At 21.1% G+C, this 19,970-nt stretch overlaps 5 protein-coding genes across 7 annotated transcripts; 2 read left to right on the forward strand and 3 right to left on the reverse strand.

The window, feature by feature from the left end:
• Positions 1–1,226: 1,226 nt before the first annotated feature.
• Positions 1,227–2,682, reverse strand: LOC108004102 (elongation factor 1-beta'). Its single transcript, XM_017066769.2, has 3 exons — positions 2,514–2,682; positions 1,476–1,894; positions 1,227–1,392 (listed from the first exon to the last, which is right to left on the reverse strand). Exons 1-3 carry the CDS (start codon positions 2,591–2,593, stop codon positions 1,238–1,240), a joined length of 654 nt encoding a protein of 217 aa, XP_016922258.1. The 5' UTR covers positions 2,594–2,682; the 3' UTR covers positions 1,227–1,237.
• A 288-nt stretch (positions 2,683–2,970) lies between these two features.
• Positions 2,971–7,112, forward strand: LOC108004101 (NADH-ubiquinone oxidoreductase 75 kDa subunit, mitochondrial). 2 transcript variants are annotated; one of them, XM_017066767.3, is made up of 12 exons: positions 2,971–3,380; positions 3,592–3,787; positions 3,904–4,011; positions 4,158–4,523; positions 4,601–4,822; positions 4,889–5,024; positions 5,250–5,602; positions 5,704–5,889; positions 5,977–6,166; positions 6,265–6,440; positions 6,614–6,748; positions 6,864–7,112. In XM_017066767.3, the coding sequence occupies exons 2-12, from the start codon at positions 3,626–3,628 to the stop codon at positions 7,011–7,013; spliced, it is 2,184 nt and encodes a 727-aa protein (XP_016922256.1). In that variant the 5' UTR covers positions 2,971–3,380; positions 3,592–3,625; the 3' UTR covers positions 7,014–7,112. The 2 variants fall into 2 exon arrangements, with proteins under 2 accessions (XP_016922256.1, XP_061929232.1); XM_062073248.1 differs by lacking the exon at positions 2,971–3,380 and having other exon boundaries at positions 3,644–3,783.
• Positions 7,113–8,054: 942 nt separating this feature from the next.
• LOC108004110 (general vesicular transport factor p115) lies at positions 8,055–11,800 on the reverse strand. Its single transcript, XM_017066782.2, has 12 exons — positions 11,632–11,800; positions 11,224–11,452; positions 10,907–11,163; positions 10,602–10,803; positions 10,382–10,533; positions 10,079–10,269; positions 9,821–9,993; positions 9,277–9,704; positions 9,019–9,199; positions 8,773–8,954; positions 8,299–8,658; positions 8,055–8,213 (listed from the first exon to the last, which is right to left on the reverse strand). Exons 1-12 carry the CDS (start codon positions 11,707–11,709, stop codon positions 8,133–8,135), a joined length of 2,514 nt encoding a protein of 837 aa, XP_016922271.1. The 5' UTR covers positions 11,710–11,800; the 3' UTR covers positions 8,055–8,132.
• A 3,373-nt stretch (positions 11,801–15,173) lies between these two features.
• On the forward strand, positions 15,174–18,813 carry LOC108004090 (protein charybde). Of its 2 annotated transcripts, XR_001767167.3 has the most exons (5): positions 15,274–15,649; positions 16,503–16,683; positions 16,784–16,939; positions 17,024–17,186; positions 17,270–18,813. XR_001767167.3 is itself a non-coding variant. In XM_017066752.3 (4 exons), the coding sequence occupies exons 1-4, from the start codon at positions 15,601–15,603 to the stop codon at positions 17,109–17,111; spliced, it is 474 nt and encodes a 157-aa protein (XP_016922241.1). In that variant the 5' UTR covers positions 15,174–15,600; the 3' UTR covers positions 17,112–18,813. The 2 variants fall into 2 exon arrangements, 1 of the variants encoding a protein (XP_016922241.1); XM_017066752.3 differs by having other exon boundaries at positions 15,174–15,649; positions 17,024–18,813.
• Positions 17,080–19,884, reverse strand: LOC114578292 (RUS family member 1-like). Its single transcript, XM_028669858.2, has 2 exons — positions 19,334–19,884; positions 17,080–19,208 (listed from the first exon to the last, which is right to left on the reverse strand). The coding sequence occupies exons 1-2, from the start codon at positions 19,882–19,884 to the stop codon at positions 19,139–19,141; spliced, it is 621 nt and encodes a 206-aa protein (XP_028525659.2). The 3' UTR covers positions 17,080–19,138.
• Between the last annotated feature and the right edge of the window lie 86 nt (positions 19,885–19,970).

The following is a 19,970-nucleotide window of genomic DNA, read 5'->3' on the forward strand; positions in this document are numbered from 1 at the left end:
TGTGAATTATTTATTATGAGCAATATGAATTCAATCTAATCATTAGTAACAAATGGAACTGGAAAATGTCACTTTTAAAAAAACAAAATTATTAATTAATTATTAATTACTAATTATTATTAAATATATAATAATATATAATAATAATAAAATTAATTCAAACTATAATAATAAAAATAAAAGTTTTAATCAATAAAATAAAGTGTTAACAGAAGATATAAAATACTATGACAATCTAAATATTAAAAATTTTATTATTAGTTTAGATTTTATTATTACTGAATTTTTTATTGAAATGTTTAATAGGAATTAAATAATATTTTTAATAATTTTTTTATATTAACATTTGAAGCTTTCATAATAAATTTTACTACAAAAGTATTCCAATGTTTTCATATTATATTCCCAGAAAACTTAAGCAATACTATAATTTTAATAATTTTCTTATATAGTTCTTATATTAATATCTATATTAATCTTTTCTAAGTAATAGTTTCAATATGTTACATAAAATTTGATGACATAAAAAAATTATGTGTCTGTGAAAAAACATGGCAATATTTATTTCCTGTCTATATTAAACATAGAGCAGATATTTGAATTTTTCTATCATGAATAATAAAATATCTACATATAAAACCTATCTATGTTGATTAACAAAAATTTTTAATTTAATAAATAATGTTCCAAGCAATACTTATATATAAGGTATATGTGATAAATAATATCTTGTGATTAGTGATTTTTGATAAAACTATGTAGATAAAACATTGGAATTACTATTTTTATTTTGCAAAATCATAATCTAAACTTTGAGATATATTATCAAAATTTCAGAATTTATATTTTTTATCTTATATGAAGTTGAAATTTAATTTTAAATAATTTGTTTATCATTGTTTTTTAATTAAAATGACAATTCTTTTTTATATTTTTTAGTTTTAAGTTTTTCTTTGTAATAACAAAATAAAATATCAATTTTTAAATTGTCTATTATAAATATTGAAGCAATATCATTAAGTAATACTTCAATTACAATTTTATTAATATTATTATTGAAATTACTAATTTTTCTCTTCAATAATAAATTATATATATATATATAACATATATATATTATATATATAACATATATATATATATATATATATATTATATATATAATATATATAATATATATAAACAATGATTATTATTTATTAAGTTTACATTGAAGATAATAGATATAAACAATTACTTATAATTTATTGAATGATTCAATATCAACAGATTGAACATATTCTTCAAAACTTTCTATTTGTTCTATCAGTGAATCTACTGATACCTTGTCATCTTCTATAATGCACATTATCCTGAACTTATGAATGCCATAGCCCACTGCAACTAATTTAGCTGGAAACATAATATTTATAAAACTGATAATTTTGTAAAATTGAATTTTAGATTTGATTTTAAAAAACAGCAAAATGATTTACATGCTGCCCAAGTTAGACCATCCATTTGAATAGACCTCACAATTTCTTCTATAGCCTTCATATCAGTTTCATCATCCCATGGTTTAACATCTAATACAACACTGGACTTAGCAATAAGTACTGGTTTTTTAGATTTCTTTTCTGCATATTCTTTTAATCTTTCTTCTCTAAGTCTTACAGCTTCAGGATCTTCTTCTTCATCGGATTCAAAGAGGTCTACATCTTTATCGTCATCTTCTTCATTCTTTCCTGTTGTTGTATTATTACCTAATATGACAGGTGTTTTCTTTTCTCCTGGAAGTGTCTTTAAATCATATGATTTGATGTGATTATACCATCGTAAAACATGAGGATTTGAAGATGTTGGAGTTTTTCCTAAAGCTTCTAGAATTACTACATCTGCTTGAGTAGGTTGCCACCTTAAAAATATAATAATATATGTTTAACATTCTTATAAAAATTCATTTATATTCTTATTGAATATATATATATATATTATTATTTATATATCTATAATAAATATTAAATTAATGAATAAATAATATCAAAATTTTTGAAAACAAATTTAAAGACAATTTTTTTATATTCATTGATGATATTATTCAAAATATGCATTTTTCAATGATTTTTTTTCTATCTTCATTTTCATCAGTTTCATAATTTTTTCTTTTCATTTCCAATTTTGCTTTAGTTTTCTATAAAAAACTATTCAAAAGATGAAAATTGATATTATTAATCGTCAGTAATAATTATCTTATATTTTATATATTTATATTCTTTTTAATTTTAATTTATATTTCAACATACATATAAATGAAATAAATTATTATGTTAAAAAATGTTCAAAAGTATTTTTTGAGATAAAAACACGTGTAGTAAAACACAAATATAAAAAAAAAATATAATTTGAAGTATTACATATAAAAATTAAATGAAAAAAAATTAATTAATAGTTCAATGATCTTAAGATATTAGTAAAATTAGTATAGAACCACGTGTATTTTAATATAAATTTTATAAAAATAAAAATACACTTACCCTTCAATATAACTGTGATCTGCTAAATAAGAATTTAAATCTTTGATACCTTTATCAGTTTTAAGATCACCAATAGCCATAATGGAAGATTAAATAAAATGTAGACACTTAACTGAAGTTACTTGTAATATTGTCCCCCTTATCTGCTTACCGGAAAACGAGGCTATATTCAATGAAAAATTGACGGTTCATATTTTGTAATATGACGTCATTCCGGCAATTCTTGGGAAATAATAAAATAACTAGAGAGTAACTATAAATTATAATTTTTTAATTGCAAAATTATTTTAATTATTTTTTTCTAAAATATAATTAATTTATATATTATAATATTTCAATTTTTATTTAGACAATATTCTGTTCATTCTAATTTCTGTTCATTTTATTTTTTTTTAGTTTGTTATACTTCATAGAGATTTGATAAAGATATTCATAAAAATCTTTTATCTGTATTTTTTTTTTTATGAAATTAATTAAATTATAGTTGTAATATGATATTTACTTATTTTTAAATTTCATTTTAAAAATTTAAAATTTATATACATGTATATTTAAGTATATATATATTTATGCATATGAATTCATGATTATTTTTAAATCATTATAATCATTATCAAAATAAAATTTAATAATTATTATTTATAATCGAATTTATATTTACATGTAATCTTTTTTGATAGATGTCGCGAAGAATGCATTCTAAAATTAATTCATATCATGCAAATACTACTTTGTCAATGCTCGAAAATATATAATTAAATAATATATATATTATTTGTAGTGAATCCTATTTTGGATTGATTTTGTAGATCGTCCATTTTAGGTTCGCGAAGTTTAAGAGAAATTTGCATAACAGATAAAGATTTGGTAATTTTGATTAAACAAATGAATATTTTAATTATAAAATTAGAATATACTTATTAATACTTAATATATATTAACTTATTCGTTTTATAACAATTAAAAAAATATGATTTTATTAATTATATATTTAGATTATTACTTATTATTATTTATAGATTAGATTATTATTAATTTATTACTGTAAATTTTGAAATAAAATTTTCTTACATAACAGCATAACATTGACATCTAACAGTAACTGGACCAAAATGTTAAGATTTCCCGTGATAAGATTATCTACGGGATTACAGAATGGCAGATTTCCTACTGTAGGATTACATACAACATCGTCTAAATTTCAGCAAGAATTAGTAGAAGTATTCATAGATGATAAACCAGTTCAAGTTCCACCAGGAACAACTGTTTTGCAAGTAACATAACCTTTTCATTGATCAAATATTATTTATATTTAGTATATTAATCTAAGTAATTTAAGTAAAAATATTTAATCAAAAAGTTTTATATTATTATTTAATATCACATTTAGGCTGCTGCAAAAATAGGAGTAGAAATTCCTAGATTTTGTTATCATGAACGTTTAGCTGTAGCAGGAAATTGTAGAATGTGTCTTGTGGAAATTGAAAAACAAGTTAAGGTATTTATTCTTTTCCTTTTTAATATAAGTTGTATATATATACATATATATATATATACATTCACAAACATAATAAATTTCAATTATATTAAAATTATATATAAAACTATAGAATTATATATGTATTTTATTGTATAAATATTTAGCCTGTTGCAGCTTGTGCCATGCCTGTAATGAAAGGGTGGAGAGTAAAAACCAATTCTGATCTAACTCGTAAAGCTCGAGAAGGTGTCATGGAATTTTTATTAGTAAATCATCCTTTAGATTGCCCTATTTGTGATCAAGGTGGTGAATGTGATTTACAAGATCAAAGTATGGCATTTGGTAGTGATCGGAGTAGATTTGTTGATATTAATTATAGTGGTAAACGAGCAGTTGAAGATAAAGATATTGGTCCTCTAATAAAGACAATTATGACACGTTGTATTCATTGCACAAGATGCATTCGTTTTGCATCTGAAGTTGCTGGTATTGATGATTTAGGAACTACAGGTCGTGGAAATGATATGCAAGTATGTCTAACAATTTTTCATTCTATTATTGGAATTATATCATTTATTATATCATCTATTAAATTTTATTATAATAGGTAGGAACATATGTAGAGAAAATGTTCTTATCTGAACTATCTGGTAATATTATCGATTTATGTCCTGTTGGAGCATTAACAAGTAAACCATATGCTTTTGTTGCTCGTCCATGGGAAACACGTCGTACAGATAGTATTGATGTTCTTGATGCTGTTGGTAGTAATATAGTTATATCTCATAGGACGGGTGAAGTTTTGAGAATTTTACCAAGAGTTAATGAGGTACTATTAATATAATAACTGTTGATAAAATATATTTATAAATGTTCTTTATGATATATTATATAGGAAATAAATGAAGAATGGTTATCTGATAAAGCTCGTTTTTCTTATGATGGATTGAAACGCCAAAGGCTTATAACTCCTATGATAAAAATTAATGGAAAATTAGAAGCTGTTGAATGGGAAGATGCTCTTGTAACAAGTATGTTGTATATAATTTTAATATTTTGAAATATTCTAAATTCTTAAATCTTATTATGTTTGTTTTACATAATTTTAATGAATATATATATTATATATATATATAATATATTATTTATATATAATAATATTTATATATAATATTTATATTTAATAATAATATTTATATATAATAATATTGAGACATTATATTATTTACTATATTGAGATAATATATTTTTTTTAGCTGCTCAAGCTATTCGCAACTTAGCTCCAAATAAATGTGCTGTAATTGCTGGAAAATTAGCTGATGCTGAAGCTCTTGTAGCTTTGAAAGATTTAGTAAATAGACTTGGCAGTGAAATTCTTGCAACAGAACAAAATTTTCCAAAGCATGGCACAGGTATTGATATAAGAAATAATTATTTACTAAATAACACAATTGCTGCAATAGAAGAGGCTGACGTTGTATTATTGATTGGTACTAATCCAAGATATGAAGCACCTTTAGTTAATACTCGAATAAGAAAAGGATATATTCACGGTGAACAAATCATTGCGCAAATTGGTCCGAAAATAGATTTAACTTATGATTATGAAGTAAGTAAAAAAACTCGTAATATATATCTTGATTATATATATATATATATCATTATTTTCTGTTAGTTAATATTTATTTAAGACCAATATTTAAATATTAGCATTTAGGTCAATCTCCAGAAATTATAACACAGTTAAAAAATGGTACTCATTCATTTTCAAGTACTTTGAAATCTGCTAAGAAACCTTTAATTATCTTGGGTGTTGAGCAATTAACCAGAAAAGATGGAGCAAAAATTTTATCTGAAACACAATTATTGGCACAAACTATAGAAGAAAACATAGAAGTAAGAAAAAAATGATAAAACTATCTTTTGTTATTATAATTATATGCATAATTATCATAAAAATATTGGTTACATATTTTTTATTAGGCTCCCAAAGAATGGAAAATATTAAATATTCTTCATACAAATGCATCACAAGTGGCAGCTTTAGATGTTGGTTATTCATCATCTGTTGAAGAAGTTAAAAAACAACAACCAAAAATTCTCTTTTTATTATCAGCTGACGATTCAAATATTAAAAAAGAAGATTTTCCGAATACTTTTATCGTATATATAGGTATGTAAAAAATATCATTATTTATTGTATATATCATAGATATGTAATAATATTATTTATTAATAGAACATAAATAATGAGTTTTATTAATGATTTAGGTAGTCACGGTGACGAAGGAGCTTCGATTGCAGATGTCATATTTCCTGGAGCTGCATATACTGAAAAAGTTGCAACATATGTAAATACAGAAGGTCGTGCACAGCAAACTCAAGCTGCAATTACACCACCGGGTATGGCTCGACCAGATTGGAAAATCATACGAGCTCTTTCTGAAGTAAATTAATATATAATTAATTATTTTCTTTAGTTTCTTTAGTTAATATATTATTGTTATTATAATTATTATGTATATAACATATTATTAATTTAATATCTTAAATTATTAAAAAATATTAATAAAATTAAAAAAGTGCAAGTTGGAAAAAAAAATAATTAATATTTTTATAGATTTGTGGAATTTGTTTGCCTTATGACAATTTGGCTGAAATAAGATCTAGATTGGAAGAAATAGCGCCACATTTAATTAGATATGGTAATATAGAATCAGCTAATTATTTCACTCAAGTAGTGGAATTATCAAAGGTAAATATTTTTTTAAATTAATTTTTAAAGATTTTTAAATATAGTAAATAATAATATATTTTAATGAGATTTGCTATATAATAAATAATACTAATTTAAATTTGTTTTTTTATAGGAAGTGACAGGTTCATTGTCTTCTAATCCAATAGAAGTTAAACAGAAAACATTAGATAATTTTTTTATGACGGATGCAATATCTCGTGCTTCGCAAACAATGGCAAAATGTGTACAAGCAGTTATTAAGCAACGGGAAAACATTTTATAGACACACACACACACACACACATTATATATATAATATATATAAATTAGCACATATTGTATTATGATAAATATGTAATAATATATAGTTTTATTAAATATATATAAATAGTATTTAATTTAATAGAATACGTATATACTTTTGTTAAAATTTTTATTTTTTAATTTAAAATATTTACGTGTAATAACTTGATATTTGGGAATCGGGAATGACATGGCAAGGAATGTATTTTTTTTTATTGCTCATTGATAAATGGTATTTAATAATTTTATTTATGGATATTTTCAAAATCAATTCTATTTTCTTGATTGCCTTTTATCAACCATTTCCAATATTTATTTTTATATCGTTTCGGAAAATATTCTAATATTATTATTTAATGCTTTAAGATATAAATTTAAATAATTTAATTAAATTTAATTTAAATCATTATGATTAATATCTGTGTTTTCAATCAAGCTATTTAAATATTTATCCCTTTATTCATTAAATTTTATTATTCAAATAAATTTTATTTTTTTATGATATATAAAATAAAATAAATATTATATATATAATTATAGATAATGTTAATATATTGCGATATTTTTAAAGAATCGATTCTAAAACAAACACAAAATTGATGTACAAAAACATTAATTGAGACTTATTAAGTTAAAAATAATTTAAATTTATATTAGACAAAATAAAATAAAAATAAATCGAAGCAGCTCTTGTCACATTGCCATCTTGTTTTATTTCTGCTTCATTTCATCTAATGTAAACTTAAATATTTTAAAGCTTCATATAACCGATTTTTTTATATATCATTTTTTGTATTTATTTTTTCTAAATTCTATATTTTAAAAATATTATATTATATAAATAATAATTATCTTATATAACATAATATAATAAAAATATTATAATATAATATAATATAATAAAAATATTTAATTTTTATATTTATAATTTATCATATTAATAATATAATAGATCTATTGATTTATTATCAATAATTTATTATTTTAAACAAATGGAAGATAAAAACAAGAAAGTAAAAAATCATCGAAATAAAAATTGTTTCATTATTATTACTTTTATAGTATTTTTTTTTTAAAATTAGTCAGATAGATCTTTATATCAATCAATACGATCAACAGAATTGATATATTCTGGTTGGTCATCAGTATCTATTTCAATAGAACTTTCATCTGTTTCAATCTAAAAATGAAAAATAAATATTAAAATCATAAGCTGTTATTATTTATCTAAATATATACAAAAAGTTTTATGTAAAATTACATACTTTTTCACCTAATGCAACCAATCTTTCTTTGTAAAGTATAATTTTACTATCTTGTTCCGTTAAAAGTTCTAAAAGATCTTCTTGATCTTTTTTTAATTTCTCTAATTCCTCAGATTTTTCTTTTAATTTATATTCAAAATCATTTTCGTATTTTTTTATCATTGATGCATATTCTTTTAAACGATTTTCTAATTCTGTAACCAAAGTCTTATTCTTTTCTATTTCTTTTGTGCAAAGTTCATTGGATGCAACATTATTGGATTCACTTTCTTCTAATAATGTATTAGTTTGTGCTGCTCGTAAAACTAAATTTTGATCTTTTAAATGACTGACAGTTGATTGAAGATCATGTATCTGTACCTATATTGAATAATATTAATTATGAATCTTTAATTAGAAATTATAAATTAAAGATTTATAAATTTTATTTCATTATAAAATCTTATTTATAAATATATATAATATATACTATACTTCGAGTTCGTGTTTTTCTTTAATGAGTGATTCTGTAAGTTGATTAAGTTTTTGTATTTGAGAATCTTGTTCTCGAATGACTTCTTTATATTGTGTTTCTAAAACAGAGTCTGGTAATATAGTTGTTATCTGATTTTTATTATGTAAGCTACTTCCGTCTAGAACAGACTTTATAATAACACCTAAAAATTGCAAATTCTAAAGTTTGCATTAACAGAATAATATAGAAATATGATTAATAATTACCCTCTAATGTTTTTGATAATCTACAAAATTCATGATCTAATAAAAGTTCTGAAGGATTCTTTGCTGAAGGTTGAGGATGTTTTAAAGTTCTAGAATACACTTCATGTCTAACAAGACCACCAATAGCATCTTGAAATCTTTCTAATCCTATTCTATTTTCTATTAAATTACATAATTTTTCCTAAAATAAAATAAGAAAAATATAATATATAGTTTTTTAACATGTCTCGTTTCGTTTATATCTCACAACTTCGTTACCTTTGTATAATTAGAAATACTGTTGTCATTGAAATGTATACACAATCCAATAAGCATGGCGCACATACTTTGTAATAATGTTTCTTGCAAATCATCATTATTTTCTTGTGATGACAATAAAGCTGTTAAATAAGCTATAGATGAATCGATAAGCAAAAATGATTTTACAGCTTTTAGACAATGTGCAATCCATCTGCAAAGTAATATTAGAAGACCTAATTTGCATTGTGTTTTATTCCCTTGTTGCAGTAACATGACACATTGTTGCATCAAAGTTACTGGTGGTTTTCCAATATTTGTTGCAAGCAATACACGTAATAATTGTTCTTTTTGTGTGTTGTCATCAATCAATGCATAAGACAATGCTACAGCAGAAAACCAATTTGATAAAGAATCCAAAGAAAATAGACCTCCACATAGCAGCTGTCCTAGCAATATTACATTTATAAAATATTTTTTATTCCTATTATATTTCTATTATATTATATCATTTAATATATTATTAAAAGAAAATTTATAAAATAGTTTTTTAAAAAAGACAAACCTGTCGTTAATGATGGTACTTCATTTCCTTGAGGCAATAAAGTTTGAATAAGTTGACTTTGCCCTATTTCATTTTTATACAAAAAACATTGAAAACAATAAAGAACAGAACATCGTAAAGCAAATGGCTGTTTTTCATTTACCATAGACATAAGTAAAACAACAATTGCAGGTCTAAAAAAAAAAGCAAATTTTGTAATAATATAATAATGCAATAAATTTAGAATATTTGAATATTTTATTATTTAATTGAAAGTACCTAGGAGGATTACTAGGTGCCATTACTCCAGCTAGAAATTCTTGATTATTGGAATTTCCTCTAATAACTTCAGCTACTGTATTAATAGTTTCAGTTAAGACATCTGCAGGTACACCACTAGCCATCAATATATTACACAAAGCTTGTAAAAGTCCACATGCTTTCATAATCCGTTGACAATTTGATACTGCCTTTATATGTATAAATCAATACATTAATTTTAAATATAAGATTTTTTTAACACTCAAATATATAAAAAAACAAGAAATATACATATTTATTAACAATATTTATAGCAATTACCTGTGCAGGTCCACTTGGTGCCACTAATGCACGAATCACTTGGACCATACAATGAACATTTGATACTTTTTGTGAACTCCATGCACTTAGAGGATTATCATCAATTTCAGATGATATTTGAAACATTGGTGTTAATTTTTGAATATAACTGCCTAAAATATAATAATATTGATTTTCATATTGATATAATTAGTAAAATAATTAGCTTAATTATGTGTACCTTCTTTAAAAAAATTTTGATTGCTTATATTACCCCTTAGAAGATTTAACATTAGTAATAAACAATCTTCAACAACAATACCACCTTCTACATTACCTTCTTGCGCAATGACATCAAAAATACGATCAAATGCATTTTCAAATGCAACAATTTTTTGAATATTTGCATTACCTTTTGTCAATTGAATAAGAAGCAATAAAACCTAAAATATTACAAAATTTAATTTTTAATATTTTAATTTTTAATTCAATAAATAAATAAATAATAAACAAAACTGTTCATATTAGAAAATTATAAAAATGTACATCGTTACGTATGACTTCTCTACTATCACCAAGAAGATCCATTAATTTAGAAACACCCATAGGACTAACTAAAATTATTTCTTGTATATCTTTTAATCTATTAGTAGATAAATACATTAATAATTTCAATGCTGGCCATCTAACTTTAAATTCAAATTCTTCCAAGAGTGTTAATACTAATCCTACACTATCTGTATTTTTAATAAATATTTCAGTAAATTGTTCTCCTATTTTATTATTAGGTCCATGCTTATCAACTGAAAATACATAAAAAATAATAAAATTTATATAAGCGTATAATTATATACAGATATTACCTTCTTCATCAAATGTCTTGGGATTTGTTATATTACAAAGAGTATCTAATGCTAAACCAATAATTTCACAATCAGTTCTATCCATTTCTAAAATTTGTCTCAATGCATCCATTCCTTGAGCTCCTACTTCAACACGGTAAATTCGTGAAAGAGTTTTAAGTTCTCGACAAGCATCTCGTCTATCATTTAATAATGTCGATGATTGTAACCTATCTACTAATCGCTCTACCTGTATAATTATTTTAATTATTTTATAACATAATGAAATACAATTGTTTAATTAAATAAAGCAATAATATAATTGATAATTATTTTTTTACATAAAAATATTGTGACCATGTGTTAGAATACAAAAAGACTTAAAAAGACTAAAGATATAAAATTAATTTGTTAAAAAATTCGAAATACCGTATCACCGCCTGATAGTTCATTTTCTACAGACGTAGAACCCAAGACAGACTTTAAGCTACTTTTGAAATATTCCATTTTGTTGTCGTCAACTTAAAAATTGTAATATATGTCATAAGATGTCGATGACATTTTTCATTAAACTTACCGAAACAAATGATGATTTGATAGAGGGCGTTAGTAAAAAAACTTTTCATAGTAATCTCAAATATAAAAAATCAACATATTTTAAAATAGAATTTTTGATAGACGATTATAATGAACTTATAAAATTTTTTATTGAAATCTTAAAATTATTATATATAATTTATATATAAAATAAATTAAAATTATTATATAAAAATTATATATATAATATCAATTAATATTATTTTAATATTTGCTATATTTAAAATTGATATTTCATTTTCACAATTATTTTTTATGACATTGAAAAATTATAAAAATATTTGACATTTACTTATAAAAATTTATAAAAAACATATAAAGTATATATAAATTTAAATAAATTGTATTCTATGGTAAAATATGCATGATTACATTTATAATCAAATTATTGATTTAATAACTTATTATTATCAAAAATAATTGTCAAAAATAACAAATTTCGTAATTTATTTATTAAAGTTAATATTACTATTAACTTAAATTACTTTTTTTACTTTTCAAATAATTATTAATATATTAATATAAATATTTTATTAATTAATTAAATTATTAATATATATATTTTATATAAAAATTAATATATCTATTATAAGTTTACAATGTTTTATGTAATTAAAGGTGAAATTTTATTTTAATAGAAATTTTGTTTACATTTTTATATACATTTTAATGAAAAAAATTTTAAAATGTAGATCTTGACAGATTAATTAAAAAACAAATAAGTATATTGAGTTAATAAATATATACATTTTTATAAATTTTATATTTTTATTATAATTTATGAATTATTGATCATTAATCATCAAATTGATTTAAAGGATGTTAATGTAGTCATGGACAATCTTTAGAATTTAAATTCTCTAACAACAAAAATAATTTAAATTTGATATGTCAATGTTTCTCTTGTCTAATTATTATATAAAATATTAATATAATGTAAATGTAATTTACAAAATATTTAAAAAACAATTTTATGTATATGTATATATAATTTTGAATTAATGAATTCTAAAAATTAAGATTAATATGCTAGATAGATTTTATTTGCTAAAAAATATAAAAAAAAGATTAAAATTTTTAGCACTTCAAAATAAAGTTTAATTAAATTAAAAATAAATCAAATTTAAAGAAAAGATTAGGAAAAACGAATTGATGATTTTAAAATGTCATAATAACAATATAATTTTAATTATAATCATTTTAATATAAAATATGAATTCAAATTTTTGTTTCAAGAATCAAAAAAATTTAATAAAAGTATTTATATTTTTGCTAACATTTATCTACACACATACTTTTTTAGTATATGCTATGAATATATGAGCGCATGCGCACATATAAAGACACTATATTATACATATACTGTTAGGTGTAGTATGGAAAATTTTTTAATATATTTATATTAAATTACTTGATATTAAGACAAAATCAGTTGATTTAATTATTAATTATAATATTATTTTATATAGAATTAGAAAAATTATTGGAATAACTTTATTTCAATTCAAATTGATTCAAAATAATTTTTATTAATATTACATCAGAAAGAAAAAAATCAACAATTATAAAATTTATTATTTCTTTAGAGCAAAATATTATTCGTTTCTACATATAATATAAATAATATAAATAAAATTGATTATTTATTTACTTTTGAAAATAGTAATAGAACAATTGTAATAAAATAAATTCAATATAGTAATAGATCAATTTGTTTATCTATATATATATATTTTTGATTAATTCTATTATTAATAATTAAGTGAATATAAACAAATGAATAAAAATAAATTATCTTTTAAAATTATTTAATGAAAAAATAAATACTTTTACATGAAACATGAATTCATGTAAGGTAGCAATCAAATAACATATATTGTATATATACTGAACATATAATGTATGATAGAAAAGTAGTTGTATCGTTTATGTAGTTCTATTTTTAAAGAGTAGATAAAAACACAAGAAAGTAAATATTCAAAATATAAGAAACTATAATTACTATATTTATTACTATTTATTACAATATATGAATATTATCTTTCCTATTACTTTTATTTGAAAAATTTTAAATATTTATATATTTTTAGCTAAAAAATTTTATTATTTATGAAATAATGAAATATTGCAAAATAAACTCAAACTAACAATCAAACTAACAATCAAATCTTAATATAATTATGATATTCATATTTAATGAATATCTAAATTTATGTTTTTTATTAATTTATAGAGCAAAAAACACTGATTAATAATAATATAAAACATAATAACATGTTTTAATTTTTTTACAGCTTCAGTTCATACTTTTATTTTGATATTATTATTATTATTATTGACATTAACTATTATTGTATAGTCATCATCAATTATTAGCCAGGCATTTTTTATCGACTTAAAAACTATTTAGATATTTATTATATGTTGTTCATACATATATAGGATATGAATACAAATTTTTATTAATTGCTATAAAAATATAATTTTTATAATCATATGTTGAATAATCAAAAAACAATAAAAAAAAATATTTGATTCTCTTTACTAAAATAGGTTTATTATGATATCGAAAATATAATGTATTTTATAAAATTATATTTAACATAATCTTTTAAAATAAAATTACAAATAAAATATATACATAATTTTAAAATATATTATAAAATAATTATATAAAATAATTATATATTATAAAAAAATAGAGAATATAAAAATATATTTTTTTAAAAATAAATATTTTGAAAAATAATTTTTATTTTAATTATTTAATTTTATTTTTACAAATATTAATTGTTTATATTTTAAATAAGGATATAAATGATAGTATGATTTAATAATGAAAGATAATATATTTACGTTATAAGAAGACTTTATTACAAAGAAAGAAAAAAAGCGATATCGATGACTTATTTTAAAAATAGAAAAAGAAGAATCTAAAAAGATTAATCATCGAACAATAATAATAAAATAAATAAAAAAACAATTAAAACTAATCTAGAAATAATTAAAATATAGAAATGTTTAACAAAAAATAATTATTATTACTTTATAATTAATTTTAAAAATGAAAAGTTAATTATAAAGAATGAATTTATTACATATAGTGCGTACATAATTAATTAAAATTATATTCTACTAATAATAAATTAGTAATTATAACAAATTTTTTGTAGTTAGATTGTAGAAAAATAATAAAAAAGTAAATGGATTAAAATACAAGAAAAAAACATGTAAAGTTGAAAATACTAGTAAGCTACGTGGTTAAGTTAAAATGAAATGTTTCGGACAATCAGAAGAAATGGAAGAAAGCATATGTATTAAGAACCGAAGATATCCGAATGACAAGAAACGGAAATACCCGAAGTGGATGCAGTGCGAAACATCACGTAGCTGGTGTTGCTAGGCGGTCTGTTAAAGAAAGATGGAAGGGAAAAATTAAGAAGGAGGGGAGTGTTTATATAAAAGACGCGTCATCATTGGTCGACAAATCAGTTGTGTCGGTCTAAAGCATGATGTAAATAGAGTTGTGTTACATTTGACAATATAGTATTGCAGTTTCCAGTGAAAGTTAAAGAGAAAGGATAGTTATGATTATACTGATATTTATATTTAAATAATCAAAAAGAGTGATTTTGTCGGTTTTATAAAAATTGTTGAATTATTATTAGTGAAAATATAATATTGAAGCTTTGAATACATTCGAAGCATTGAAGAAATAATATATATATTGTGTATTTCAAGAAGGTCATTCTGACATTAACCGTATCCTGTGTTATTTGTGTATGTGTAATATCTTTCGACATGGAAGTTTTACCATGTCCTGTAAATGTGAATTTTAGTAACACAAGAGGTACATTTTTCTACTATTTATTCTTTTAATACATTTTCATAATTTAATATAACTGATTTTCTTTCTTTCAAATTTGATTTTTTTTTTATATTATATCTGTATATATATATATATATATAATACTTATCTATTAAGAAACAATAATCGATATTATTATTACTATGAAATTATTTAAGTTTTTTAAATTGACTGATTTTTTATAAAATAAAGAAATATGATATTTTATTTTAATGTATAGTATTTATTTTTTATTTTTAAAACATTCCAAAATTATTTTAGAATCGATTTTTTGTGATTTATTCAATTATTTGTTTTTTCGTTATTTCGTTACATTACATTTGAAATATACAAATTTATATAAAATTGAACAGAATATATGTAATCCATAACTTTTTTTTTTGAAAAAAAAAGAAATTTCTTAAAAAAAATAATCAACAAGCAATATTATAATAATTATATATATATATATTTATATTTATATATTTTTTTTTTATAAAGAACGTTTTACTTTACAAATATCAAAAAAACTTTAATTTTCTAAGTTACTCGGTTACTGGTACAGCCGGCCGGTTGTCATGTAATATTTATGTAGGATTTGTATTCATGCATGCGTGCGCAGCTAATAAATGCATTTGCTTATTGTTAGATCTATATATAAAGATACATAAGATAAATATACATATTTATTATTATTATTATTATTATTATTATTATTATTAATAATAATATTATTATTATTATTATTAATTATATAATAATAATATTAGAATTTATTGTATAATTACACACGAATTTTTGTGTGTAAAAAGAAATAATGATATAATTGTAATTAATTAAATATTTATTATTATAGTTGGGACAGCTGAAGAATTTGATGGAGCTTGCCAGGCTCTAGCAAAACGATTAGAAGTTGAATTAAGAAGAGCAAAGCATGTACAGTTAGCATGTGGTGAAGTTTTGTTACCTGCTGATCTTTTGCCAAGAATAGCTAAAAATGTACTTAGCATGGCTGAAAATGAACCTTGTGGTCTTAGGTAAGTTTTGATATTATGTTTAGTAATAATATTTTTTTTTTCTCCAAGTGCATATATATTTTCATATATATATATATTTCATATGTTGTTTTTATTACAGAGGATGTACATTGTTTATTAGTTTTGAAACGGATAGTGTATGTAGAAAACTATCAAAAATACAATGTGACCCTAATACAGTATCTACTTTCGAACTTTATTTAACTTTGAAACAAGATCATACATCTTGGCATATTTTGTTACCTCAGTTTCTAAAGTAAGTCAAATTACTATAATAAATAATAATTTATAAATATACATTATTGATTTATTTATTTTTCTTTTACTTTTTTTTTTTTAGAAATCTTACACGAGGAGGTACTATTATGATCAGTAGAGATTTTACTTTGGAGAAAAAAAAATTATATAGATCATATCAACAAGTATAATGAATAATCTGATGAGATCTGAAAATTATTAATTTTTTTGATAAACATGATTATTCTAAGCTCTTCTAACTATAGGTGGGCTCCAACATGGTTATTTTTATTTTCCGAAGATGGATTTTTGTGATTTACATTTATTTTACAATATATTTGATTTAAAGGTAATCAATATAAGGATCAGAAAAATAAAAATAATAAAAAGAAGATAAACATATGAGATGCAAAATAGAATGGGAAGGGATGAAATTTATGGATTTTAACAATTGTGATATTAAAAAAAATTTGTAATATTATTAAGTCTGAAAAGTTTCTTTACGTGATATCTAGATCTTATATATTGCCTAACATTCATAATTCAATTTAAATAATGTTCTTTTAAAAATATAAACATATCTGATTAAATTGATATTGTAGATTAAAATATATTTCTTTAAATATGTTGATATATTTTGTGAATTAATTTTAAAAATATTGGTGATAAAAATTTCTAGATTCTCGTAAAGAGACATTTTTTCATAAAAGATATAATCTATATCTTCATTCAAAGAAGAAATGACTCGTTATAAGACTTGTAATAATAATTTTTCTGCATTTGTAATAATGCGGTAAAATTTAAATCAAGTTTTGCTAGCAAGAATTATTATTCTTGCTAAATGATAAAACTAGTAGTAGTAATAGAAATAATGTATACATGTGTTATATACTTATAAGCTTCTAAAATACCAATGGATATCTAAAGTAATTTGATACAAATTTTGTATATTTTTCTTCTGTGACATTCTTTTTTTATTTATCGATTATTAATCGATATATATCAATATAATTTTACCCACTTATAATAAGTGGATATAGTTATATTCATTTCTTTATTTATCTACACATATATACATATATATTCAATCCTACCGAAATTTTTTTCATTTTCTATGCTTTTTTTTTTTTCTAAAAAAATTGCAATAATTTTAGATATTGATTGGTATTAATCTTGTGATATTAATAAAAAGAAAAAAAATCGCAATTTACAAAATACAAATCTACAATTTCAAAGATTGCAATATCTATAAAATTATATATAATATATAATATCTATAATATTAAGAAGAATAATTTGTTTAATTATCATATAATTCATTGTCATCATTTTGTATAATCATGTTATTGACTAGTTATATTTTAATTTCGAAATTTAAAATAATCGCATTTAAAGACAAAAAAAATGTGTAGAATAATCACGCGTATAACTTTATAAGACTGATCAGCGTTAGAATTTTCCAAACAATGTTTATACGCGTCTAAAAGTAATTGAAATGATAAAAATTGAAATATTGGATCACACATCGAATGTGTTACAATTTGAAAATAATAGATTATGTTTATACGAATTTCATAGATTAAAAAATAGTTATAAAAAATATGTTTTTTTTGCACTTGCTAAGATAACAACAAAAATCAAGAAAAGAAGAAAGAATGCACGATGTTCGTGATTCATTTTGTTATATAGGAATATTTAGAGTATAAAACGCAATTATATTTTTTGTACTTCATTAAGGACAGAAGTATAACATGGGAAAAAGAGTGCGTATATTTGCACGTGTGTGTGTGCATATATTTAATTTTTTTTATACTTAATATATCGTTAAATATTATTTGCTTAAAAAAAATGGCAGAAAGTAAAATAACAAAAATAGAAATTTTAAAAATTATACTTGACATTGTTTTTATTCATTTTCCTCATTTTTCAATTTAAATTTATTTAAATTATCACGTATATTTGACTTTTTGAATTACAAATTTAAAAATTGAATTATAAATTTTTTAAAAATTTGTAATAATATATAAAATATTCTTATTATATTGGATATTATGTTTGTATTCTTTTATCATAATCTTACGTATCTACAAAATATTTAATTTTTTTTTTTTTAACTTATTATTGACTATATGTGATATGAATTCTAATTTGTAATTTTAACAATAAAATAAAAAAATAAGAAATATCTTTTTACTTGTATACACGAAAATTATTTAATTCATTTTATAGAATTGTTTGAATCAAGTTTTTCAGTATGATCTGGTAAAATTGTATACAAGACTTCTACCCTAAAAGATATAATTTTCCATAATTTTATAATTTTTTTTTTTTTACGAAGAATTATATGAAAATTTTTAAAATAGTAATTAAATTTTCATCTTAATTTTTTTTTTTTGGAAAATTTATATATTACCTATTTGATAATGGTTGAAATTGCGCTGTTTCTTTATCATATAATGCAATTGTTTCATTTTGTTGTATATTTTTTGATAATCGAGAAATATTTGTTATATCTTCCTGTTTACTTTTAGGATTGTTGTTAAAATTGCTCTTATTATCATTATTGTTTCTATTGTATTTCAAATTTTTTTCAAAAATATTGATTTTATTTTTTTCAATATTATTTGACTTATCATTTTTATTTTCTGTTGAACTATTTACGATACGTTGTTCGTGCAAAGATAAAGAATTGATATTTTTTTTTAAATAACGATTTGTTTTTTTCATTTCATGAATTGTATCATGTAATTTTTTTGCTTTGGAAGATGTTATTTTTTCTTTATTGTTTGGTTTCAATTTTCCTCTGTTAATATTTTTTGATTTTATTTGATGCTGTTTCTTTTTTTCAACATGATGATTTGAAAGTTTTATAGAAGTTATTGATGGGAACGGAGAAATAAGTATCTGTGGAGATGGTTTTTGAGTTAAAATTTGCGAAACATTTTTAAATATCCAAGAATCCATTGGCAAAGATTGGGGTTCGATATCAACAATCAAATGTATTGCTTTTCCAGTTATGCAATGTGTCTGATAAGAATCTAATGCTGAGA

This window comes from Apis cerana, linkage group LG3 (assembly GCF_029169275.1).
Source record: "Apis cerana isolate GH-2021 linkage group LG3, AcerK_1.0, whole genome shotgun sequence".
NCBI classification, from domain to species: domain Eukaryota; kingdom Metazoa; phylum Arthropoda; class Insecta; order Hymenoptera; family Apidae; genus Apis; species Apis cerana.